The sequence below is a fragment of the Ostrinia nubilalis genome, chromosome 19 (genome assembly GCF_963855985.1).
Source record: "Ostrinia nubilalis chromosome 19, ilOstNubi1.1, whole genome shotgun sequence".
NCBI lineage: Eukaryota > Metazoa > Arthropoda > Insecta > Lepidoptera > Crambidae > Ostrinia > Ostrinia nubilalis.
In genome coordinates, this window is record NC_087106.1 from 2,478,925 (window position 1) to 2,506,471 (window position 27,547).

The 27,547-nt window shown below is 37.5% G+C and overlaps 1 protein-coding gene and 1 long non-coding RNA gene across 6 annotated transcripts in view; both read left to right on the forward strand.

Moving 5' to 3' along the window:
* Positions 1-2,689, forward strand: part of LOC135081056 (uncharacterized) — a 239,828-nt gene extending 237,139 nt beyond the window's left edge. For all 5 annotated transcript variants that reach the window (XM_063975770.1, XM_063975769.1, XM_063975768.1 and 2 more), the window contains one exon: positions 146-2,689. In XM_063975770.1, coding sequence (XP_063831840.1) covers positions 146-1,224 — 1,079 coding nt within the window. In that variant the 3' untranslated portion in view covers positions 1,225-2,689. The remainder of the gene's footprint in view (positions 1-145) is intronic.
* LOC135081064 (uncharacterized) overlaps positions 1-27,547 on the forward strand; it is a 211,926-nt gene that overhangs the window by 138,899 nt on the left and 45,480 nt on the right. The gene's annotated exons all lie outside the window — the stretch shown is intronic.

The following is a 27,547-nucleotide window of genomic DNA, read 5'->3' on the forward strand; positions in this document are numbered from 1 at the left end:
ACTCGATAAGCGAGTACTTAAGTTTTATCGATTTGTGGTTAACACTAAGGGGATGGCGAAACTCCAACAAAAATCCATTACTGTTGTTTGTAATACCCGCAGAGTTTACGGTGCAATAAACATAAAAAATAATTCTTTGTTTCAGCGCATAATGACGACGAAAAACGCTCTCTCGACTTCGATCATCCAACGAAACGATCCCAAGATGGCCTCAACGTAGAGTACGGTCGTACTCCCGATCTGCTCATCTCTTTCCCGCCGAGAGCTGCCCAGATATCGCCGGCAGCAAGCAACGCGTCCACCGTTCCTGACACCACGAGATTACCGCCGCAACTCAACCCCGTTAGTCCAATCCACTCTCCAATCTACGGAATGACGACCAACCAGAACTTGTTCCGAACGCTACCATACTCTCGATCACAGTCCCCATTCACGGCTCCCATCACGCCGCCAGTCGTCACGCCCAGACAAGGATACGTCACCATCCCGCGAAGACCAAGGGTACCCAGTTGGTCTAGCACCGCCAGCACCCAAATCCTTCCCAGCAGTGAAGCTCAAGAGCCGTTGTACGACAACCTGGGCTTACGAACGACAGCTGACGGCTCGATACTGTCTCTGAACAAAACCGGATTAGAAGCCCAGTTTTCTCCGATGAGGAACAGGCCACTGCCAGCCACGCCGAACGCTTTCCAAAGTCCTCATCACCCTCAAGTATACTACGCGCCGATAGAGGAGCAAGAACCAGCGCCATCTCCCGTGCCGCAATACATGACTAATCCCAGAAACAGCATCGCGTCTCAGCTGTCCACACCAGGTCCTCAAGAGCCGACAAACCCCAGAATGAGCTGGACGGCTAAAAACACCTCTACGCCCCAGCCCGAGCCACGGAAGGCTCTATTCAGCACCGGCTCCGACAACCAATCCCACGTGTCAGACAGCAGCACTTTGAGTAGAAAAGGAAAGCCCGAGACTGGTTCTTTGAGACGGAACCCGAAGATCGAAAAGAACGAGGTCTCAAAACAATCCCCAACGAAGACCTCGCCGTCCAAAGACGACAAAAGGAAGAGTGAAGCCAACGTGTCCTTGAACCAATCCGGGACTTTGGGAAGGAGTGGGAAGATTCCACCGCGGCCCCCTCCTAAGCCGAAGAAAAAGCCTCCGACTGAGGTGAACCCTACGGAACCCCTGTTCGAAGACGAGGGCGAGGACGGCACCGAAGTGTAGTAGTCGTGCGGGACAGTGACCGAACCAAAGTGCCAAGCCTAGCAGTTACGTCACAACAGTGATATCAGTGATCAGAGACAGCGTGTAATCGAAATACGATTTCCCTTCACGGTGCTCGTGTAAATAACGATTGTGCTAGATTTTTTACCTATTGCGTACAATTAAAACCCTATGGACCATTATTAAGAGTTTTTAAGTGTTTATTGTAATTAGCGTATTAGTTTACACAGCAAATTGTACACATGAGTTTCTTTTAAGTATTTATTATTACGGTACTATTGGTTAATTAAGGCATACGGTAGCTACTTTTGCCACAACGACGTTCTGCATGCAGTTCAAGACTGATTTTTCTAAATTGACAGCTTGTTTTTACATTCCCTTATACATTCGCGTAAATCGAATTCCAGTTTGGCTTACCATAGTTCTGCTAGAATGGTTTGACTAACTTTAGCATATTTGTCGAAGACTGATAAATGATTAGCCGCTTTTGGATTATTGATGACGTCAATATCCACTAAAGCGTGACGTCATTGGTTTTTAAATCATTTTCATTTGAATATCTGTACACGTTGCATTGTTTAGTAGCTATTTTTATGAAGTTAAGTTTGCTCTTATATCAGTATTTAAACAGGATTTCACTCATATTAACTTGGACGATGTAAATAATTTAATTAAGATTATGATAAAGGTCAACAATGATAAGACACGAACAAATAGAAAGATCTCATTTATGAAGCACACAAACTACAATGATGACGTTATATTGGTTACTAAGTTTACAATATGCTTCGTGTATAGATATGAGGTCCTTTATAGGCGTTTGTGTATATTACATACATGACATCGTTTTAAAATGTGTTTGTTTTGTGTATAAACTTATTGTATAAGACGTAGAAATGACTGTTTGACCTAATCTAAGATGTGTTTCTTTATCTATACATTGTTAAGATTGGTACTTGTAGTTTCTCAAACGCCTACCGAAATTCAAATTGGTAACTCTAAAATATTTAACTTCGCCTTCTAAGTTAACTTTATTTTAGTTTTAGTTTGAGGCTGTATCAATTAAACATTTTATCGAACATTTTTAACTTTTTTAACATATTTGTGATGAAATTCATACATAGTTCCTAAAATATTTGTTTTACAATAGTATACCGTTAAGGTAGACGTTTTATAAGTTAAGCAGCTTTTTAACTAAGTTACTGGTGCTTATGATTTTTAAACGTGATTATTTATTTTTATATCCGTTTAGTTTTCAAATGGGAAAGTACATTTTATGGGTTTACTAGCTGCTAGTTCGTTTTATGGTTCCATATCATTATGTGCTGAGTGTATTTCTTTCTCACAGAATGTACAATGTATTGAATTTTTACAATGTTTACTGTAGACCTCCAGTTTTATAGTTTTAAGCGCTGTGTACATAGGAACATTATTATTAAAAGTGATTAAAGCTATATTTCAGTAATGTGTTGCTTTATTTACAACAACTACCTATCTTAATTATTTAAAAAAATCTGAGAGATGGGGGTGCAGTCGCCTGGCAAGCGAAAGGTCGTGGGTTCGATTCCCAACTTAGGCAGTCCGATTTCCCGCTATACCTACTTCCTAAATTTTAAAATAATAAAAACAATAATTTATGTCAACCATACGTAAAGTTTTTAGTTACAATTTAATGCACATCAGATTATAATTAAAATAACAACAATCAGGTGAATGTATTTATTTTAGTACAGCTACAAATGTGCAGAAAATGTATGATAACTACTCTTGTACTGCAGTGATAACAAATAAATGACCTATTCAAAATTTCCCTCAGAGTATTGTAACAATAGAAATGAGAACAATGCATCAAATATATTTCATATTGGACTAAAGTATTGTGAAATTACTCATTGTGTCAGTTAAATTGGCTTATACAGGGTGGCAACGATAAGTGATCTCACTCGATTATTCTAAACTAGTTATACAAGATATCGAAAGACAGGTTACAGAAAGTACTTCATGAGTTCTATCAACGGTATCAATAATAGGTTACAGAATAAACTGGACCCATCCGAAACTTCAATGTTTCTAGCTTTTTTATACATTTAGTTACAAAATGATAAATATTGTAGCTTTTTTGTAAAATAAGTGTTAAAACCAGAACTGAAAGAGTTCTGAAATCTGAGATGAGTCAAATAAAACAAAAACAATATAACGTAAAACAAAGAGCTATTGTTTGTGGTCACGTAGGAAGTTTTAAGAACTTTGCGCTTTTAGGGGTCCCCACAGAACGGATGGCTATTTGAAGTTTCGCGGAAACAGTAAGTACCTACCTATTAGGAGCATCGCCGATGGAGGGTAGGCTTAAGGAAGTTTTATTAGTGACAATGTGTCCGATTGGCTGGAAAGTGGAGTTCATGTTTGGCTGTTTTATTTTTCTAATTTTCTTTTAAGCTTCAACCACACCAACGCGTGCTGATCGCCATCGCCGCCGCGATCAAAGACCAATGACAGGTCGCGCGACCCATGACAGTTCACGCAGTTTGTCATTTTCCAATGAACGCGCCGTGTTCGCGCCAGCGATGGCGATCTGCACGCGTTGGTGTGGTTGAAGCTTTAAGGTTCAGCCAAACCAACGCGATCACACACGATCAGCCAGCGTGCAGCGATGGCGATCAATGCATATAAGTCTGGTCGCCATGGCTGATCGCGTGTGATCGCGCTGTTTTGACTGAACCTTTAGTCATATTATGATTTTTTGGCAATTTAACAAAAGGAACAAAACAGTGCAACATCGCTTCAAGTTCTCTTAACACTCACAAGGAGTCCGCGTATGTACCTATTGAAAAGTAAAGGGCCACATTTTAAACTCAAACTTTGTAACAATATATAAAAATAACATACCTAACACTGGCAAAATGTGTGGCAGTGCAAACCGCTCGTGTTTGTTCATGCCAATGTGGGTATTCTTATTTTTTATTTTTCGCACCTACCCACATTTTGTCTAATATTCACTCGGTATCATTCGCTGCTTTATAAATTAGTCTACGAATAAACGTGGTGCACTGCGGACGTCGTTGCGCGCGCCGCATCGTATTCATTTGTTTTTTCTGGAAAGTTCTATCATAGAAGGAAAGGTTTGGGCGACCTTGATTGGTCAACGGCCAAAGCTAAGTGAAATGTACTCGTACTGTACTGTTAAAACAGTGCTGTGGTGTGTATTTGACCGTGGTATTTGTGAAGTGCTTCAATGATTCTGCTGCCTTGTTTGATCTAATCGAGGTTCCTTCATCAAGGGGCGCCCTGATGCTATTGGTGCTAGTGGACTGCAGAATGGGTGAGTGCGCTGATCTTTCTTCATCTTCTAAATAATACGATCTCTGGTGAATTATAAACCCGCCTCGCTGTATAAGTCATTGAGATATAACTATGCTAGTATATTACTTCAATAGTATGAGTAGAATGTAGAACCAAAAAATCTTTAGATTTATCGTTCGTATAGTGTCAAAATGGGTAGGGCACACAGTACGCAGAAATGACGGCCGATGGGGCAGCATGGTTCTAGAGTGGAGGCCGCGTATCGGAAAGCGCAAGGTAGGACGTCCACCCACAAGGTGGACCGACGACCTCATAAAGGTAGCAGGAATACGCTGGATGCAGGCCATCACCAACCGGCCATTGTGGAAATCATTGGGGGAGGCCTATGTTCAGCACTGGACGTCCTATGGTTGAAATGACGATGGAAGATAGTGTCAAACAATTAAAAAGGATCCAGCCGTATTTTGTAAAGAGCGACAGTCATCCAACTAACCTCACAAAGTTTCGCCTTTGGGTGTAGCATTATTAGTAGGTACACTACCCATTTAATCATCAACTTTACTATACCTCCCACCATCACCTATCTTAAGGTTCATGTTTCTAAACTACCATTTATCGGGACCTCAAGAATATAATAATAGCCAAAAAGGTTACGGAACATCCATTGGCTTGTATCCCAGTTTTTTGGGCGTAAAAATATTGAAAAACCGTAAAGAGAAACTAAGGACATAAGACGATTTTATGGGCGACAATATTGGTAGTAAAATGTTCGGGCATTCGATATTTCTATTTTGGGTCAGCCTCTGTTTTTTGTTTGGAATAATTTATGCTTGTGGCGATCGAATGAGATATTTGTCATGGTAATTATGGAGGACGTGAGAAAACCATGTTATGTTTTGCATAGGTTCGGCTATTTTGAATAGAAGGGGAAAACAATGTTACAAACAATTTACATGTTTGATTTTTTTTTGCGTTATTATTTTATCTTTTGTTTGTGAGTATAATCATTGCTTAGTTGCTTCTAACTCTTCTATAGTAGGTATAATCATGGTCTTTACCAGACTTACATGCCATAATTTGATTGTAAGTAAGTAGGTAGTTCACGTTTCCTCCGAACTACGGAATCGCTTCCACCTTCAGCTGGATCATCATTTTCCATCAGGTGAGATGCAGGCCAAGATTTTCCTGGTAGATAAAAAGAAAAGTATCTCTTTTCACTTTAAAACACAGTGTTTGTTGTAAAAAAAATTGTCCTTATTTACAAAATTGCTAGGCGACGAGTATTATAGCGTGGATACTTTGTTTCGTTATTTACAGTCAAGGGGATTACTAAATTATATCCGAGGATTTAACCGTCATATTAACAACTCGTAGCCTCGTATATTAACAAGCACTCATTAATTCATACTTCGTTAGCACTAAAGCAGTTTTGGTAAATATTTTTACTCTGCTTAACCTAGAAACATTGTGATAAGCAAATTGCCTTTCCCCCTTTATTAGAACCTTATCAATTTCCATTCTGCCACTCGATTTTGGACTCTATTTTGTGTGTCATATAGATTAGTATTTCGGCCCTTTTTGACCTGGATTTGGTGCGAGCTGTCAAAGGGCTCTAATGGTTTGATACGAGTGTGTTAGTATATTTATATGTACATACCTGATTTATATTAATATTCCATGGTAAAAATGTATAATTGGTACACTATTTAACTTGTTAAACACTACACACACAAAACATTGCACAGCCGCCATATTAACTGACAGATTAAAATTCAGATGTATATAATTCGTAAATTAGAATTTATTGTAAGGTTTTTGGGTTTTTAATAATTCAGAATTTAATTAAGATCACCGATTCTAAATATGAAAGATAATATTACCCTATTTTTAATATATTGTAAAATGAGAAACTCCAACTTCCGCTTCCGAATAAAAATAGTTATAAAATCCTGTGCTGTGATTGGTCGACTGTTCTGATTGGTCGTTTTAAGCCGACCAATCGGAGTTGAGTAAAAAGAGGGAGAATTTGGTTATAAATAGATGGAATTTCTCATTGAGGGGCAGTCTCGACGGATCTTTGAGGTGATGCTGACCAAAGTTAAGTATACATTGTTTATTGGTACTATTATTATGTTTGTTGTGTAATTGTATTGTATTATTGTGATATTGTATTAACACCTGGCTATGTGGCTGCGCCAGGCCTATTATATTGACACCTGGCCAATTGATGGTGACATGCCACGGGGTCGGGTCGGTAGTTTGATGACCAGTATAAAGAAGGACAATGCTTATAGTTGCCGGTTGTGTTATGATACAAAACCTAAGTCGTAACCTAACCTAAACCTAAGACTTAACGTAACCCAACTTAGAACTTGTGTTCTGTGTGTTTGATTATAAATACTGGTTATACAGAATACCGTCAAAATGTTAATAATAAATAAGACTTAATTACTGCTAGATTACTCATTTTTATATAAGTTATAAATTGTTGTAACTGGTTGGAAAAGAGGCTGACAAAGGTGACTGAGTTTCTTCCGCCACTTCTTCTCAGCACCAGCCCATGTTGTCCCGAAGTGGTGGTAGGGCAAGCTATATTTGGGACGTGTATAAGTGTCCTGGAAAAGGGCTTTATACTGAATAAACCATTTGAATTTATAATTGGATTTTTAATTTGGAACTTGCTTATTTATTAAACTACAGTATTATAGTCCTATATATTTCCACGGTATAATACGATATGATAGGAATATAACGTAAAGTATTTTATGCTAGATTTTGCTTATTATTATTCTTCTTTTTGTGGTAACTTTATTAATTAAAGAATCTGCTTTAATACATTAATATTTCCTAATTTACAAATGACTAATGCCTAAAAATCTAACATCAGAAGTGGGATTCGAGCACTTTTGCTAATACGTCCTTATCTAAGTTTCAGAATGGAACCTGCTCTCTGGCTCAGACCTGAAAGCCGTATGGGATGCTGTTTTCTCGAATCGAAGACCTGATGAAGACGTGGTGCTGCCAGTCTTCGAGCCAGCGGCCGGCGGCAGCGGTGCAGAAGGGTGGTGCAAATACTTCGAAGAAAGATCGAAGGAGTTTGGATGGAGCAGCTTGGTGACGTCGCAAAGGCCGGTAAGGCCCTTAGGGGCTTTACTTTAGTATTTATTAAGCTGTGAAATTGTAACACCCATCTGAACTGATATCGCTGTGCTCTAGTATAATATCAAATCTAAGAAACGTCCCTCAGAGCAGAATTGTACTAGTAGTAAATAGTCCTAGTATGACAGTGTTGTTTAACTTATGGTCGAAAATAGGGGGACTTTGTCAGATTGAAAAAAATAAAACAAAGCATGAAATTTATTTCAATAATCAAAATACATTGTGTAGGAAAACATCAAAAATAGTTTTCATATTAAGAAATCGCATAGCTAGATACCAAATACAACTAAAATTTATCAGATTTAAACTACAATATTACATTTGAAAATATGTCGGGTCAAATTGACTAGTAAAATAAAATGAATTTCAAAAACAATAAAAAAAAACGTATTTATTCACTACGTTTTTTTTTCTTCTCTTCTTTATCTCACCGCCCGGATGATTTAACACCGTGTCTAGTTATTTTCTTCTTTTGGATGTATTATATTCGATAAGTCTTTCTTCTAGTCTCGTGGCATTTTATCGTTTTTTCTGTAATCTGCTGTTTTACCTCTTCATGCCATTCAGACTCGTATAATCCATTGTAGGCTATGGATATATCCTAATCTTGATTGATGGTTTTTTTAAATTTAGTTTACTTACACTATTAAAAACACTTGGTTCATAACATGATTACTACCGGTACAATCCATCCAGTGAAATTTAATATTTATGCTGTCTCTGATATGCTCAATGCATAATAATTTGTAATTGAATGTCAGATTGGCCGAACGTATTATGAAAAATTTAACAATAAAGTAACACTACTATTTCAAGGTTAACGGGTATTTAAAAAAAATCTCGTTTGCTAAAAATCAGTGTAGCAAATATATCATGTAATAGTATACAATCACTGTTGAATGATGTACCTACCTGATAATTATATACCTTGATTAATTAGAAACCGATAGCAATATAAACAAATAGATACTTTTACATACAATTACACCATAAACACAAATCCTCGACTCTAGCTTTAATTACACAACATTTTCTTTAGACGAGAATAAATACTTAGAATGGCAAACGGTCAATATAATTTCTGAAAAAAAAAATGTGATATTTTATTTTATTTTTCAAGGCATTGGTTTAACAATGAAAGAAAGGTATGTTATTAATAATTATCTAGTTAAATTACCTCGGCGATCTATAGGTGCCTAGATACTACATTAATTTCATTTTACGAGATGATTCGTCACTATTACATTTCTTCCTGGTGTTTACATGTTCTTAAATGGACAACTGACTAAAACAGAATCGATTAATCATAAATAGTAATTTATTTTACACGATTAGAAATAGCAGAACCCTTGTTACACTGTCAATAAATTACTTAAAACATTTTAAATTTAACTACTTTGGTGTCGATTATCGACTAAATACAAAACAATTTTGTAAAAAAATATATATATGTCGGAGAACGGTCAGAAGGGGCAGGACATTATGTTTCACCAGGAAGTTAAATAAAACGATGTATAGTTTTAACACTATAGATTGTTGTATTTCGGTGAGAATACAATAATAACAATAATAATATTCGAGCAGTCTCACACACAGGACCGAGACAACAATACCGAGCGGCGGGTGAGGCCAGAATGCCACGACTACGGTCGTGCTCGTTCTTTTATACAGCTATCCCCACCCAAACCGGCTAGCAGGTAGCGCCCGACCTGTCTCGGTACGGTCAATACAACTCCTTTTATTTATTGCAAACTATTTTATAACATAACTAGACATTTATTTATGAACCCTTTGAGTAGTATGAACCCTTTGAGTAGTATGAACCCTTTGAGTAGTATGAACCCTTTGAGTAGTATGAACCCTTTGAGTAGTATGTACCCTTTGAGTAGTATGAACCCTTTGAGTAAGTAGTATAAAAACTCTAAGTAGAAAGTACCCTCATTTTTGAAGTCAGGTTTGGCCGAGCAATATAATCCATAAATTTTATCTCATTTGCAGATGATTCTCAAGAGTACTCATCACCCGAGGACGTGTGAAACGTCAGGAAGGCCGTGTCGTAGAATATTGATTGTCATGTAATTACTTAGTAATCATTTTAATAAAACCAAATAATAATAACAACATTAATTTTAAATGTAATAAATTATTATTTGATTTATTGTAAATGTCTAGTTATGTTATAAAATAGTTTGCAATAAATAAAAGGAGTTGTATTGACCGTACCGAGACAGGTCGGGCGCTACCTGCTAGCCGGTTTGGGTGGGGATAGCTGTATAAAAGAACGAGCACGACCGTAGTCGTGGCATTCTGGCCTCACCCGCCGCTCGGTATTGTTGTCTCGGTCCTGTGTGTGAGACTGCTCGAATATTATTATTGTTATTATTGTATTCTTACCGAAATACAACAATCTATAGTGTTAAAACTATACATCGTTTTATTTAACTTCCTGGTGAAACATAATGTCCTGCCCCTTCTGACCGTTCTCCGACATATATTTGTCGGCGTTTCGTATTAAGTTAAAGTATGTTCATCTTCATTCATCTTTCTCTTGTTAGTAGTTAGAATAGAAATGAACGAACGTTATTATTAAAACAGGAAATAAAATATTCACATTAAAATCAGGCTACTTGGTATAACATTGTTTATAACTAAACCTCACATTTTCTAAACTTTGCTAAACTCCGTATAATTTTCAGTAAGAATCTAGTTATTTTAAGACATTATTCGATACCATTTTTGTCTCCTTAGAAAGGGGCCCAATATTATATGAAATGGTTTAAGTTTCATGAACACTGCTTTCGAGACGTAATAATATTCTAACATTACAAGTAGGTATCACTTACCATCAGGTGATCCGTCTGCTCGTTTGCCTCCTATCACAAAAAAAAAAAAAAAAAAAAAGGTTTATTTAGTATATACGTGTCCCAAGACCATGGGTTAAAAAAGTTGTAGGTATCTTCAATTCAAATGATCTTATTTCATTTGTAATTGAGAAATAATATTGCATAATGTGGTCCCTGTTTACGGACAATTGTTTTGCTCTGAGAGGAATGAAAATTAGCGTTGATTATAGTTGCTTAAGAAAATTATCGGTATAGGCCCAAGGAAATGATTGATAGAGATATGATGTCAGATCTTACCGAGAGATTGAGGTATTTTATGATTAACTACTTTGTAATCACTTTGTGTAACAAAACGAATGTACGATAGAAACTTAACCAATCGTTAGTTGGTCCTAAAATGTTTGTCATTTAGTAGTTTGTCGTTTCTTTTTCTTTAAAATGATACCCATTACACAAATCGTATAAAACTATTTATATATCTGCTGGTTTATCGTGTATTGGTGCCAATAAGTGATCATGGGCAGCAGATGATTGCGAGGGTTGGTACTGATTCGCGATGGGGTAGGAGGTTTTGTTAAAAACCTGGACTTGAGGAGACTTGAACTGTGACTTTTGTGACAAAGACTTTCCTGAACAAAGGTTTGTAGCGATCCTACCTACCGGACTTCAGGAGCCTTCTGCCTCTGGACGGTTATTTTATCACTCCTCGTTGGAGTCACTGGTCAGCTAGATCGTCGCGGCAGGGGCGTGCCGAGGTTGACGCGGTGGATAAATTAACCAAATGTTAGGTCAGACTTACGACTAGACTGTAATGTTTAAGACTGGTTGAGGCCAGGTAAGACTGGTTGAGGCCAGGTAAGACTGGTTGAGGCCAGGTAAGACTGGTTGAGGCCAGGTAAGACTGGTTGAGGCCAGGTAAGACTGGTTGAGGCCAGGTAAGACTGGTTGAGGCCAGGTAAGACTGGTTGAGGCCAGGTAAGACTGGTTGAGGCCAGGTAAGACTGGTTGAGGCCAGGTAAGACTGGTTGAGGCCAGGTAAGACTGGTTGAGGCCAGGTAAGACTGGTTGAGGCCAGGTAAGACTGGTTGAGGCCAGGTAAGACTGGTTGAGGCCAGGTGAATTTATTATATTTATATTGTTGAAGGAGAGATTTATTTATTAATGAAACTTTGGCAAGGGAATGATAACATTGAAGTTTGAAAACGACAAGCTGCTAGAATTTAATCTTTAGTACTTCGAGAGCGAAGTACTTGTCAGTATGGCCGTGTTAGTATATTTATATGTACTATCGGGGACTCTTCCGCCTGACCACTTTGTAGAAATTTTAGCGTAAGCGCATCGCTCCGGTCACGTGCTCACCCCGTCTCTAATTGGTTACGCATTTTACTATATTTTTACTACGACCAATAAGAGACAATCAGGGCTTAGGTTGCAATACGAAATACCATTGTGCACTTTATTGTCATACGGTTAAGGTTTAAAACGAAATGTTTCTTTTTCTTCAATCTTTCTTAGTTTTAGCACGGGAACCCGATGCCTATAAATCTTGAATCATTCCAAATCAATCTCACTAGATGGCGACATAAGTATCGAATTTCTGAAGACGTTTGTAAAAAGTCACTAATGCTCAGTAAACTGTAATGAAAAAATGTTTTACACATTAATTTGTTCATTTAAACACAGTGAATGATTCAAGTAAACAATATTTCTTCATATAATAAAATTTTATCTTTAGTAAAAACTGAAGTCTTAAGCAATCGTTTTTGCGGCGCTGTCGAAGTAGCATTTAGTTACAAATGATGTAATAGATGGCGCTTATCGCTGCTGTTTTATTTCGTCACTTATAAAAATACTAAAATAGGTTTGGTTTTGCAACAAATTATTATTTTTATTAATTGTCATATTTCTTGTAAAATGCAAAAAAAAACATCTACATTCAAATAAAAATGAAAGAAACACAAATTAGCATTACAAAAGTTTGGCTATAATTTGTCTAACATTGTGGCGCCTAAAATCGACAATTTTGATTATTTTTCAACCGACTTCAAAAAAGGAGGAGGTTCTCAATTCGACCCGTATGTTTTTTTTTTTTTCTATGTTTGTTACGCGATAACTCCGCCAATTATGAACCGATTTGAACAAATCTTTTTTCGGCGTATAGGTAATACCTCAAGGGTGGTCCCATTTAAATTTAATAATAGAAAAAACAACCCCCAAGGGTGGAAAATTGGGGATGAACTTTTTTATACGCAATATCTCCGCCGATTATAAATCAATTTGAACGATTTTTTTTTTGTTGAATAGGTATTATCAAAAGGGTGGTTTCATGCGAATTTGAAGAAAATATTTCACCCCTTAGGGTGGAAAATTGGGGATGAACTTTTTTATACGCAATATTTTTAATTTTTAGTATTTTTTTGTGTTCACGCAATTGAAGTCGGTTTTATTTTTTTTAAAAGTTAATTATTTTAAGATTATTAGCAATTTGTATTCCAAATATTACTAATAGTCCCATTAGCCCCTCGTGTTAAACTAAATGAGCTTGTGTTACGAGTGGGCTCACCACAATAGTCGAGCGGCGGTGGGATTCGAACCCGCGTTCCCCGGATCTCGAGTCGGCCACTCCGACCCCTTCACCGTTCGGCTATCGTGGCTATAAAAGGTTCGATTGTTTTCCTTCCAATTATGATAACCTACCCAGTGTCACTCACAATAATAATTAAGACGAATCTTAATCTAAAGACCTACATACACTGGAAAAACATAACCCTTTTTCTGGTGTAGTCGGTTATAAACTGTATTGCCGATAATAATGTTTAAGGTCCACCTTTTGTTCATAATGTTAAGAGCATTATCCGCCAGTCAACCTTTCAGCCACGCAGAGAGCTGTTAGTAGGTAAGTGCGGTGCAGAGGTGCAGTTAATGTTTTTTTACTCATTTAATTTATTTTAAGATATGTATAGCAAATAAAAAAAAATCTTAACCTAGTACCTATTAAAGTGAACCCATTGTTAATCCCCTGTTTAATTCCATTGTTAATTATTAAATTCGGCCAAAACATAAACAAAGTGAGAGTTTTGCTGTCTCACTCGCACGCTCCATAGCCGGCTACTCTGCGGCGACGCATCTTAATTTACCTACCTACTAGCTGGCCACGCCGAGACGCGACCGCGCGGCACATTGGATTGGCGTCCTTGAAATTAGAAGCAGGGTGCGCGAGCGGCAGGCAGCGAATGTTACGGTAGACAGTAGGTAATTATCCTTAAGCAAGTTCTCTCCCAAATACATGTCAGTCTGCATCAAGTTGTATTTCACTTATTTAAAATCAAAATGCAGATTCATTCGTGTGCGTTACCTCAGAGATATCGTCGCTTGCCTCTCTAAGTGACGTATCTGACATTTTTTTCGAAACGGAGTTATCTACGCCATCTTAATTAATTTCGCAAGACGAATCGATCTATCTAATCGCCTGAAAATTTTGCAAAATGTCAGTTACGTCAGTTAGAGAGGCAAGCGACGATATGGTGACGCTGATCAAGATGTGCTTATGTCATGGAAAAGGTAGAGCCTTAAATCCTGTAAATGTGCCGAGACGAGAATCTAGCATTTTTGCCCAATAAGATTTCGGAGTAATTGAAGAAAATAAGAAGCATTACCGCAGCGGAATCCCATTTTCACCAATTAAGTACTCCGCAACCTTACCGGGTAGGTACAAATGGTAGACTCTCGACACATTTACAGGATACAAGGCACCAACCCCTCCACATAAGCACATCCCGACCAGCGTCACCATGTCGCTGATGTAACGCACACGATTAATTTATGAATTATTAATCTTATCTACCTACTTATTTAAAAAGACCAGTGTCGCGCGCTAAATGAAAACAAGCTTGGTAGGCAGGTACCCATCCATTGGAGCTACTCCCGATCCCAGTAACGTCAATATACTTAGTAGGTATGCATGCCAGCCATTCACGCAGCACGTGTAAGTGAATCGAAAATGATGCTGTAGTCCGGTCGCCGAGCCCGTACGACGGGGACGGGCCGTCAAAGTGAGTGAGCGAGCGCGACAGCAATACAATTACGCGCGAGTGATAAGGATGGGTAGCATGGTGTCATTGGACGAAATTCTACGTGTTCGGCGACGATAAATAGAGAGAGAGAAGGAATAAAACATCAGTAAAATAATAATTAAATAAGTAAATAATATCCCATCAAAAACAATACTTGTCAAAAAAACCAAGTCTCGCAACTCAGTTGTTCTACGGTAAAAAGTTGTGAGATCCATGTAATACCAAGTCCAGGCCAGGAAATCTTTAACGTTTTACATAAATATATTGACTTGGCCATCGCACTAAATAATTTAATTTACACGTGTTTTCATGCGATGGCCAAGTCAATATATTTATGTAAAACGTTAAAGATTTCCTGGCCTGGACTTGGTATTACATGGATCTCACAACTTTTTACCGTAGAACAACTGAGTTGCGAGACTTGGTTTTTTTGACAAGTATTGTTTTTGATGGGATCTCATTTCTTTTTGTATTTTGTAGACAGCAGTTATGTATCTAGAAAACTGGACCGAAATTGAAAAATTTTACTCGACTTGGCGGTTGCACTACCGTGCCCCCAAATCTCATTTCTTTTTGTATTTTGTAGACAGCAGTTATGTATCTAGAAAACTGGACCGAAATTGAAAAATTTTACTCGACTTGGCGGTTGCACTACCGTGCCCCCAAATATTTAAGTTTTTCCTTGATTCATACACCAAACACTACTTATATTCCAAATTTGAAGCTTCTAGGTCTGCTAGAAGTGCCTTAGAATTTTGATGATCGGTGAGTCAGTGAGTCAGTGAGTCAGTGAGTCAGTGAGTGACAAAATTAAGTAACTTTGACCCGTTATAATTCCTAAACTACTGGTTCAAATTGAATGAAATTTTAAATATACCGTGTCTTTACAATGCCTGCATAGCTAATGAAAATTCAGCCTTCTAGTTTTATCCACAACGAAGTTACAGGCAGTCGAAAATGGCCTTAATTGCTTCGAGAAAAGGATGGTACGGCCGTGCCGCTTTTTTGCTCGACTTGGTGGGGGCACTGCCGTGCCCCCAGATTTTGCCACCTAGGTATATTTTGTGCCAGCGCGGTATTATTACTCGTAAATAAATAGGTAGGTGCTATTATTATCGCGAGTGACGCGCAAACGAATGCAACAAAAAACCTAAACCTAAATCACAGATAATCCTAAATCTTAAGTGCAAGTCGATTAAAATGTAGGCATATTTTTGAATAAACTACGATACGAGTACGAAAAACTAAAACTGGATTTTGTATTTTTTACGAACAGTTCATTTGATATTTACTTGACTGCTCCAGAAGGAGGGTTATGTTTTTTTTACATAATAATTATTTCTGAATATTTTTATGGAAAAAATAAGTTTTTTATTGATATCTACCTTTATTACTGCATGTTTCGATATTTTCCTGTTTTATATACCTAATAAAATAAAACAAAACGGAGTTTTATGATGATAATTTGTAGCGGGATACGAACCCACGGTGCTGGGTAAAGAGCGTCGGCTGTGATCGTTGTGCTACTTGGACATTATTATACCGTGTCGAAATTTTCAATAGCGTCTCTAATCTGTTTTTTGCTTAGTTACATGCCTTCATAAACAAAGCAGTAAACTTATTGGCTTTAGCGCCATCTTTTGATATAGCACGCCAAATAAATACTCCGCTCAAGTTGCTAGAATAGAAAGCATTAGCGGGTCGCAAACCGCGGGACGGTCAAGTCCGCTGCGGCACACTAGCGCGATCTGTTATCACCACTAGGAAACCAAGCGGGCCCGAGCAGTTTCAAGACTTAGGTCGGCCACATTTCGAGTATGGGATGATGCATCTGTACTAGTATTATATTATCTGTGGTTTTAGGCTGAGTTGCACCACCTAACTTTGACCGTAACTATAACGGTGACCGGTGCTTTTTGTATGGAGTTTGACAGAATTTTGACGTTTGTTAAAGTTAAAGTAAGATGGTGCAACTCAGCCTTAGAATTTTAATAATAGAATTTGGTTACAAACAAATAGATATGTATTTTTTTTAATATTGTGTTTTTATACGAGGTCTGTCTGCTTTTTGCTTTGGCGATCTGTCGACATATTCTCTCCTTTGTTTTTTTGTGAAGTTTCGTGATCAATAACCGATTGATTTGTGTTGACCCGTGCTAGTAATTGGACTGTTTGATTGCCTTTTTATTGACCTCCGCTCGATTACTGAACCATGCCTCTCAAAATAATTCTTATATTTACTTACAAACTTATCTATACATTGTTAACTGTTTAAGTATTATTTACTTTGAAGTTTAATTGTTATTGATTTAAGACCTTGTGTAAAGACACTTAATGTGCAATAAAAAATTGAATTTGAAATAAAACTAACTTAATATTATAATATTTACGATAACCAATTACCTGGATGTGAGATGTTCCGTTTTAAAGATAAGTGTTTCTTTAAAACGGAAAACAAAATATGCATTAAAAATAAATAGAAACCTATTATAAGTTTTTATTTACATTCAAGGATTTAAGAAAGTTATAGCCAAATCTTACAATAATTGTTTTAAGCCACAAATATTCCTTAACTCTTTACTAATTAATTCAATAACATATTGTTTAAATAAGTTCCGAATAAATTAAATACCTATTAAATAAGTAAAATTCGAAAGCAACTGTATGATTTTGTATTTCTCGCCCTAACTAGCTAAACTAATATCATGAGATTTACACTCATAATATCAACAATAATTGTAGAAAGGGCTACTTTTTTCTCGGGAAATTGCATAGTTACCTCGGAATGTGCGATAGCAATTTTGTGACCCGAGCGGGCAATCGCTAGTTCAAATTTTACACGAAGCCTCATATAATATTTTGTAGCGATTCTTTATTGGGTTTCAAATTGACTAAAATGCGACGTTGCCAAACGAGCGCTACGGATGCGGGTAATAAGCAATACTCAATCCTAATTGCTTTACATAGAGCTTGGTTTGCTAGGGCAAACATCTACAGTGGTGCGCCGACGCTGCTTAGACCCGAAACATGAATGAACGGGGGCGGAGCATAATCGAGCGTGTGTGTGCAAACAATTTAGGCCCTTAAGGTGTCAAGGCGTTCGAGTCCGCGATAGTACATACCTGATTTATATTAATATTCCATGGTAAAAATGTATAATTGTTACACTATTTAACTTGTTAAACACTACACACACAAAACATTGCACAGCCGCCATATTAACTGACAGATTAAAATTCAGATGTATATAATTCGTAAATTAGAATTTATTGTAAGGTTTTTGGGTTTTTAATAATTCAGAATTTAATTAAGATCACCGATTCTAAATATGAAAGATAATATTACCCTATTTTTAATATATTGTAAAATGAGAAACTCCAACTTCCGCTTCCGAATAAAAATAGTTATAAAATCCTGTGCTGTGATTGGTCGACTGTTCTGATTGGTCGTTTTAAGCCGACCAATCGGAGTTGAGTAAAAAGAGGGAGAATTTGGTTATAAATAGATGGAATTTCTCATTGAGGGGCAGTCTCGACGGATCTTTGAGGTGATGCTGACCAAAGTTAAGTATACATTGTTTATTGGTACTATTATTATGTTTGTTGTGTAATTGTATTGTATTATTGTGATATTGTATTAACACCTGGCTATGTGGCTGCGCCAGGCCTATTATATTGACACCTGGCCAATTGATGGTGACATGCCACGGGGTCGGGTCGGTAGTTTGATGACCAGTATAAAGAAGGACAATGCTTATAGTTGCCGGTTGTGTTATGATACAAAACCTAAGTCGTAACCTAACCTAAACCTAAGACTTAACGTAACCCAACTTAGAACTTGTGTTCTGTGTGTTTGATTATAAATACTGGTTATACAGAATACCGTCAAAATGTTAATAATAAATAAGACTTAATTACTGCTAGATTACTCATTTTTATATAAGTTATAAATTGTTGTAACTGGTTGGAAAAGAGGCTGACAAAGGTGACTGAGTTTCTTCCGCCACTTCTTCTCAGCACCAGCCCATGTTGTCCCGAAGTGGTGGTAGGGCAAGCTATATTTGGGACGTGTATAAGTGTCCTGGAAAAGGGCTTTATACTGAATAAACCATTTGAATTTATAATTGGATTTTTAATTTGGAACTTGCTTATTTATTAAACTACAGTATTATAGTCCTATATATTTCCACGGTATAATACGATATGATAGGAATATAACGTAAAGTATTTTATGCTAGATTTTGCTTATTATTATTCTTCTTTTTGTGGTAACTTTATTAATTAAAGAATCTGCTTTAATACATTAATATTTCCTAATTTACAAATGACTAATGCCTAAAAATCTAACAAGTGAATAAATATTATATTTTCGCTTCAATTTGAATTGTTTTAGCGGGCTTATTAATGCCGCGTGACACGTCACGTCAAACTGGTATTTTGTATATACGGATTTAAACCTTTTGGGATTATTATTTTGTTTGTTTGTGGTCGTTGTTATTGTTTTTTTATCAAAGTACTGATAACGATGTTTATGTAGAGGCTTAGCAGGGATGGTATGGATCAATGCGACTTTTCTTATTTTAGAGAAAAGTTTAATGAAGCTGTAGACGAATTATCTAATGATTTTGACTAAAGCACAAAAGCACAAAACGTACAAATAAACATAAAAGTTTGAAATTTTGTGTGTCGAGAATTGCAATTTCTTCACCTTTGTGTTTCAAATTCAAATGAATTTAGTAAGACCTCTATAGTAACTATAGAACTGTTAATAACTTACAATAATTTATAATATTCACCTGAAATATTTTATAGAGCACCATATAAATGGGTCGCGTAACGTGCCATGGCCTAGTGTAAATGATGTTTTCACTCGTACTATCCCAAATATTATTTAATAATAAAACAGCCACTGTTCCATCATAAACAGAAGTATTGTCTAACCACCAGATGTGGAAACCACTCCACAAACGAGTATGACCGACGGCACATCACATAAACACTTATCTCATTGTAATAAGATACATTTTGCACCAAAAATATTGTCGGATCTGCGGTCGACTGTACAATAAAATCCACCTCGCACGCCGACTGTCCGCAAACAAGCAATATAAATTAATCATCGCTTTATGGTCGTGACATAAGGTGTAATTTGGCTTGCTCTGATTAATAGTTATGTGGGCATTACGGTAGAGGTCGCAATTGATTTCATATTGCGACCGGGTACGTACTAAGGACGGGATGGAGGATTATTTAATTGTTGTTTTACGCAAAAAACCCCTTTGTGCTAGATATTTCATACGAATAAAATAATAACTGAAGCGTCTGTTTTTTATATTATCTAAAGTTTTTTTTTTCATTCACACATTTTTTATCAATCTATCTATTACCGAGCTGTATCACATGAACCGTAAACAATAATATAAATGTTTACAGAATGTATTTACCGCTCTATCAATATTACAACAAAGCAAAATAAAAAAATCCAATAGTAATTTTATGAAGTTTAATTTAGCACATATGGGAAAGAACAATGATGTGTCCGATTTTAGTTGGACTTGGTCATTTCTACGCAAGACAAGCTAGTCTTAGTTTAGGCTCTAGATCGCACACTCTAAGCAGAAAATATGTTTTTCTCTTTTTACAAAATTGTTCTAAAATTCATCTTTACATAGTTTATAAAACAAAGTCGCTCCCGCTGTATGTTTGCTTAACTCTTTAAAATTACGCAATGGTGTTAAATGTGCAACGGGGCGTCTTAGCTAGCTCAGTCTGACACCCCGCTGTTTAGTACTAAGTCCCAGTTCGCCTTCTGCGATGAGGGATGTGTACCTATCCAGGATGCCTACAGGGATATTGACCAAGGAAACGCACAATCAATAACACAATGATACTTTGTATTTCTAGTTCCACAATGGTTCCTTATTCTAACTTCACTGACTCTAAGTTTATTATTACTACGAGCAAGTACTTTACAATTATAAATTAATGGCAATGAGAGGAATAGCGACGCGCCCGGTTCGCGTCCCGAAACTAGTTTACGTATCCGCGAGAGGGGCGGCGCCCTGAGCGAGGTTTAGCGAGTGTTAGTGGATACTTATAACTAGGGGGGTAGGACGTGATTTCATACGCTAGAACCGTGAGACCTAAGTCGTCAGGCGAGCTGAAACCACTAGGGGAAAGGCGTCGGACCTACGTGGCGAGGGGGTATGAAGTTTGGGATGGGTGGCAGCAGGATTGCTACCGCAGGTTCGGGATGAGTATCACATGCACTACTCGGTAAGGATGAGAATAGGCAGCTATCAACGATAGAACGTTTCAACAGCAACACGAAGCTTTATGGCTCCGCGGAGGTAAACGAGGTATCGAGTCAAGCCAAGTTAGTGGGAACAGTGTGGGTAGCAATTCGCTAGGGACTCTGTGCAATGCAACCGAGGGAACAATAGACGCGCGCGCGAACGTCTGGTTGTTGCAATGGCTCCCGAGCGAATGCTTGGCGCCCGCGGTCGCCGCCGTCTCTTATATTAGCTCGGTCCGTGCGGCGTGCGGCCGCGCAGCCGTAGGGTTGTCAAAATCCCTGCGCTCGGTGCTAGGGCTGTCGATGCCTCGCGGGGCGCGTCACATCCTCCCTTGTTTTGGAGATTTTTACCTGGAAAAATCACAAGTCTGGTACATAAAGGTTCTTCAAGAACAACTAAAATTCATGTTAATAATAAGTTATTTTTGGGTAACTTCGTAACGAGTAAAAATTAAAATATAAAACATGACTGAACTTGTATTTAATCGTTAGCCCAATAATAACTCTTTGTTTAAAATATGACAGTATATTTATTTACTTATAACAATATTAGCTAACTTGGTCTTGAAACAATGTTATTAAGGTACCCTTAATTTTTTTTTGCTTACAATGAACTAATTAAGTGCTAATTTTAGCTAACTTAGTTTTGAAACAATGTTATTAAGATACCTTTGACCTTTTGTTTACAATTAACCAATGAACTAATTAAACGAGTTGTTTACTTTGTTATTACGAGTATTCAATTATTACTTGAAATATTTATTTAATACAAAAATAGTATGCATGGTACTTGTTATTATTATTTCTAGTTTACTAGTTTAATTATTTAAATTAGCATATTCAGAATAGGCATCTGATTAATGTTAATAATTTTTACAATTATTAAAAGTTATACAAGGTAATGGCAGTTAAGTGGTTAAGTTTTAATTACAATATTACTTCTTAATGTAAATGGAATGCAGCTTGGCGCGGCGCGCAAACATTAGGCAGGTAAAATCTAGTTATGGTTCATCTAGCGAGCGAGTGCTGTTGATCGCCCGTGGCGTATAGAAAAAATGCGTTTCACTGATAATATGCAAATGAGTTCGCTCGGTGAATCGTTCTTACAATGTTTCGTTTACTACGAGTATTTAAAAGTTATCGAGAAACTGGTAGTACTATTGACGCGTAGCAAACCGGTTTGTTATTTATGTGAGTTTAGGTTGTGAGTTACGAGTAATTAACAATGAGGTTTGCGTCAATAGTTATTTAACGAGATTAAATAGAACACTTTAACTATTTAAATTATACAGGGTTATTATCTAATGATAATTAATACTTATAGTTTATTGATATGTGATATTTAACGAGATTAAATTCGAGAACTGAATTATCTAGATCATACAGGGTTGCTATGTACCTAATGTTAGTTAATACTTATAGGTTATTGATATATGATATTTAACGAGATTAAATTCAAGAACTGAATGATCTAGGTTATACAGGGTTGCTTTGTAATGTTAATTAATAATTTTACATTATTGACTTGTTTTTAATATTGACGAGTTTACTTTAACGAGAACTGACTAGGCAATTACTAGGTACTTTGTACCTATCTATTAGAAACCTAACTTAGGTATAAGTTAAGCTACGAGTAAATGTTACTGGCCTTGTTTGCCACAGCTCCAGCAGCATGTGTTTGTGTTGTAGTTATGCATGTACGATGCCGTAGTTTTGTTTCTTGTATTTTCGTTGGTTTCTTTGTTTTCCGTTTCCCTGTTTTGGTAGGGTCTATCGGCTTGACTTGTGTTTGTTTTCTGGTAATCTTTTCTTACAACACTTGTCTGACGGTCTGCTGTGACGTTCTCGTAGTCATTTGCCAGTTGTATCAGTTTGATTATCGAGTCGGCTTCTGATTTTTTTATGTAGTATTTGTATTTAGTGTTCATGTTTTCGTAAATTCTATTTAGTTCTTCCTCTTTTGATAGTTTTGCGTATCTGCGCATGAGTGTTTGTATCTCAATCAGGTAGTCTGTGAATTTTTGGCGGTAATGTTGCCTATAGTTCACTATTTTGGCTAACAGGTCACTGTCACGGCTCACAAATGTCAACTTGAAGTATTCTATGAATTCGTTCCATGTAGTGAACGAGTTTTTATTATTCCGATACCACAGCACAGCCTTACCTTTCAGGAATCTGGGGAGCACTTTGAGCACTTTATCTTGTTTCACCTCGCCCGACGACATTAGTTCATCTAGTCGTTCTAGGAACTCCACTGGGTCGTTGTATGTGTCGAAACTTAGGTTCCATCTGGATGTTATGTTTTCGGTCTGATCCATGGTGTACGACATGTTTGGTTTGTCGTTGTCTAGTTCTTGGTGCATCTCTGTGTCTTCGAAATCGGTTTCTGACTCACTGTCTTCGGCGGACTTACTGGCGGACTGGACTGGTTGATGGGATTGCTTGGTTCTGAGTACTTCTGTGAGGTTCTGTCTCAGTTCTTGTACGGTTCTGTTCTCCGTTTTTATGTTTCTTCTTTTGCACTCGTTCTCAAGTTCTGTCTTCTTGAGTTTGTATATCCAAGATGTCGGTTCTGACATGTGTGATTATCAATTTGGTGCGAAGTTTTGCTTTCCTTTTGGTCTTTCGCTTGTGTCTAGCGATCTGGTGTTCCCTGTAGGTTCCGTGAGTTATTTAGTTGGGCGCCATAACATTGACAACGCAACCGTGGGATGAGACACGCAAGAACGGAACCGGAACCGGAAACGGAACCAGAACCAAAACCTGAACCGGAACCGGGAAACGACACGGCGGACTGGACTCGTCTAGAAACGGACTGGACCGAAGTCCTACAAATAGACCTGGACCGATACCTGGATCTTGACCAAGACCTAGACCCGGACGTGGAACTGGACTGGTCCAACCCCGAGACCGAACCAGCACAGGCGGAAGACCAGCCCAGGAGACACCCCAAGAGGAAACGCGGCAAGAAGAAGCACAGGAGCGGCAGGCCGAGGAACAAACATCGCCCGGCAAACCACAGGACGGAAGTGATCCAGGCCAGTACCTTTTGATCTTAAAACCATTTAAAGTACATAGCAATTGTCTAGTCTGTTCTCGTTTAAGTAACTTTCTCAGTATTTAAAAACAAGTCAATAATACATAAGTATTAATTAACATTGCATAGTAACCCTGTATGATCTAGATCATTCAGTTCTTGAATTTAATCTCGTTAAATATCATCATATCAATAACCTACAAATATTAATTAACATTACATAGCAACCCTGTATAATCTAGATCATTCAGTTCTTGAATTTAATCTCGTTATATATCATTATATCAATAACCTACAAGTATTAATTAACATTACCTAACAACCCTGTATAATCTAGATAATTCAGCTCTCGAATTTAATCTCGTTAAATATCACATATCAATAAACTATAAGTATTAATTATCATTAGATAATAACCCTGTATAATTTAAATCGTTCAATTGTTCTATTTATTCTCGTTAAATAACTATTGACGCAAACCTCCTGACGCCATTGCAACGGGGCGTCTTAGCTAGCTCAGTCTGACACCCCGCTGTTTAGTACTAAGTCCCAGTTCGCCTTCTGCGATGAGGGATGTGTACCTATCCAGGATGCCTACAGGGATATTGACCAAGGAAACGCACAATCAATAACACAATGACACTTTGTATTTCTAGTTCCACAATGGTTCCTTATTCTAACTTCACTGACTCTAAGTTTATTATTACTACGAGCAAGTACTTTACAATTATAAATTAATGGCAATGAGAGGAATAGCGACGCGCCCGGTTCGCGTCCCGAAACTAGTTTACGTATCCGCGAGAGGGGCGGCGCCCTGAGCGAGGTTTAGCGAGTGTTAGTGGATACTTATAACTAGGGGGGTAGGACGTGATTTCATACGCTAGAACCGTGAGACCTAAGTCGTCAGGCGAGCTGAAACCACTAGGGGAAAGGCGTCGGACCTACGTGGCGAGGGGGTATGAAGTTTGGGATGGGTGGCAGCAGGATTGCTACCGCAGGTTCGGGATGAGTATCACATGCACTACTCGGTAAGGATGAGAATAGGCAGCTATCAACGATAGAACGTTTCAACAGCAACACGAAGCTTTATGGCTCCGCGGAGGTAAACGAGGTATCGAGTCAAGCCAAGTTAGTGGGAACAGTGTGGGTAGCAATTCGCTAGGGACTCTGTGCAATGCAACCGAGGGAACAATAGACGCGCGCGCGAACGTCTGGTTGTTGCAATGGCTCCCGAGCGAATGCTAGGCGCCCGCGGTCGCCGCCGTCTCTTATATTAGCTCGGTCCGTGCGGCGTGCGGCCGCGCAGCCGTAGGGTTGTCAAAATCTCTGCGCTCGGTGCTAGGGCTGTCGATGCGTCGCGGGGCGCGTCACATCCTCCCTTGTTTTGGAGATTTTTACCTGGAAAAATCACAAGTCTGATACATAAAGGTTCTTCAAGAACAACTAAAAGTCATGTCAATAATAAGTTATTTTTGGGTAACTTCATAACGAGTGAAAAATAACAATGTAAAACATGACTGAAATTGTATTTAATCATTAGCCCAATAATAACTCTTTATTTAGAACATGACAGTACATTCATTTACTTATAACAATATCAGTTAATTTGGTCTTGAAACAATGTTATTAAGGTACCCTTAATTTTTTTTTTGCTTACAATGAACTAATCACACGCTAAATATAGCTAACTTAGTTTTGAAACAATGTTATTAAGATACCTTTTAATTTTTTGCTTACAATGAACTAATTAAACGCTAATTTTAGCTAACTTAGTTTTGAAACAATGTTATTAAGATACCTTTTATTTTTTGCTTACAATGAACTAATTAGGCGCTAATTTTAGCTAACTTAGTTTTGAAACAATGTTGTAAGATACCTTTGACCTTTTGTTTACAATTAACCAATGAACTAATTAAACGAGTTGTTTACTTTGTTATTACGAGTATTCAATTATTATTTGAAATATTTCTTTAATACAGTAATAGTATGCATGGCACTTGTTATTATTATTTCTAGTTTACTAGTTTAATTATTTAAATTGGCATATTCAGAATAGGCATCTGATTGATGTTAATAATTTTTACAATTATTAAAAGTTATACAAGGTAATGGCAGTTAAGTGGTTAAGTTTTAATTACAATAAATAATATTTCTTAATGTAAATGGAATGCAGCCTGGCGCGGCGCGCAAACATTAGGCAGGTAAAATCTAGTTATGATTCATCTAGTAAGCGAGTGCTGTTGATCGCCCGTGGCGTATAGAAAAAAATGCGTTTCACTGATAATATGCAAATGAGTTCGCTCGGTGAATCGTTCTTACAATGTTTGTTTACTACGAGTATTTAAAAGTTATCGAGAAACTGGTAGTACTATTGACGCGTAGCAAACCGGTTTGTTATTTATGTGAGTTTAGGTTGCGAGTTACGAGTAATTAACAATGAGGTTTGCGTCAATAGTTATTTAACGAGAATAAATAGAACAATTGAACGATTTAAATTATACAGGGTTATTATCTAATGATAATTAATACTTATAGTTTATTGATATGTGATATTTAACGAGATTAAATTCGAGAGCTGAATTATCTAGATTATACAGGGTTGTTAGGTAATGTTAATTAATACTTGTAGGTTATTGATATAATGATATATAACGAGATTAAATTCAAGAACTGAATGATCTAGATTATACAGGGTTGCTATGTAATGTTAATTAATATTTGTAGGTTATTGATATAATGATATTTAACGAGATTAAATTCAAGAACTGAATGATCTAGATCATACAGGGTTACTATGCAATGTTAATTAATACTTATGTATTATTGACTTGTTTTTAAATACTGAGAAAGTTACTTAAACGAGAACAGACTAGACAATTGCTATGTACTTTAAATGGTTTTAAGATCAAAAGGTACTGGCCTGGATCACTTCCGTCCTGTGGTTTGCCGGGCGATGTTTGTTCCTCGGCCTGCCGCTCCTGTGCTTCTTCTTGCCGCGTTTCCTCTTGGGGTATCTCCTGGGCTGGTCTTCCGCCTGTGCTGGTTCGGTCTCGGGGTTGGACCAGTCCAGTTCCACGTCCGGGTCTAGGTCTTGGTCAAGATCCAGGTATCGGTCCAGGTCTATTTGTAGGACTTCGGTCCAGTCCGTTTCTAGACGAGTCCAGTCCGCCGTGTCGTTTCCCGGTTCCGGTTCAGGTTTTGGTTCTGGTTCCGTTTCCGGTTCCGGTTCCGTTCTTGCGTGTCTCATCCCACGGTTGCGTGTTAGGATGATGTCCCTAGCACGCCCTCTGATTACAGTAATTTTTGTTTGTCCGCTCGTTCTCTTGTGTGAATTCATGTTGTTGATGCCGTGCGTGTAACTTTCGTACTGTTTCTTGCGTTGCGATTTTTCGTAGATCTTGTTACATTTTGTGTTGCGGGTGGGTTTAAATAAGTTAATTTTCCTAGTACCCACTTTTGTTGATCGTTTTGATGTCTTAATCGTAGTATGGTTTTAGGTCTTTTATGTGGCTTGTAATTGTTTTCTTCGGGTTTTCTGGACATTTTAGTTCAAATATTACTGGTGATTTTTTGTATGTTATTGTATAAGGTCCTATATATTTTGGAGCTAGTTTTGA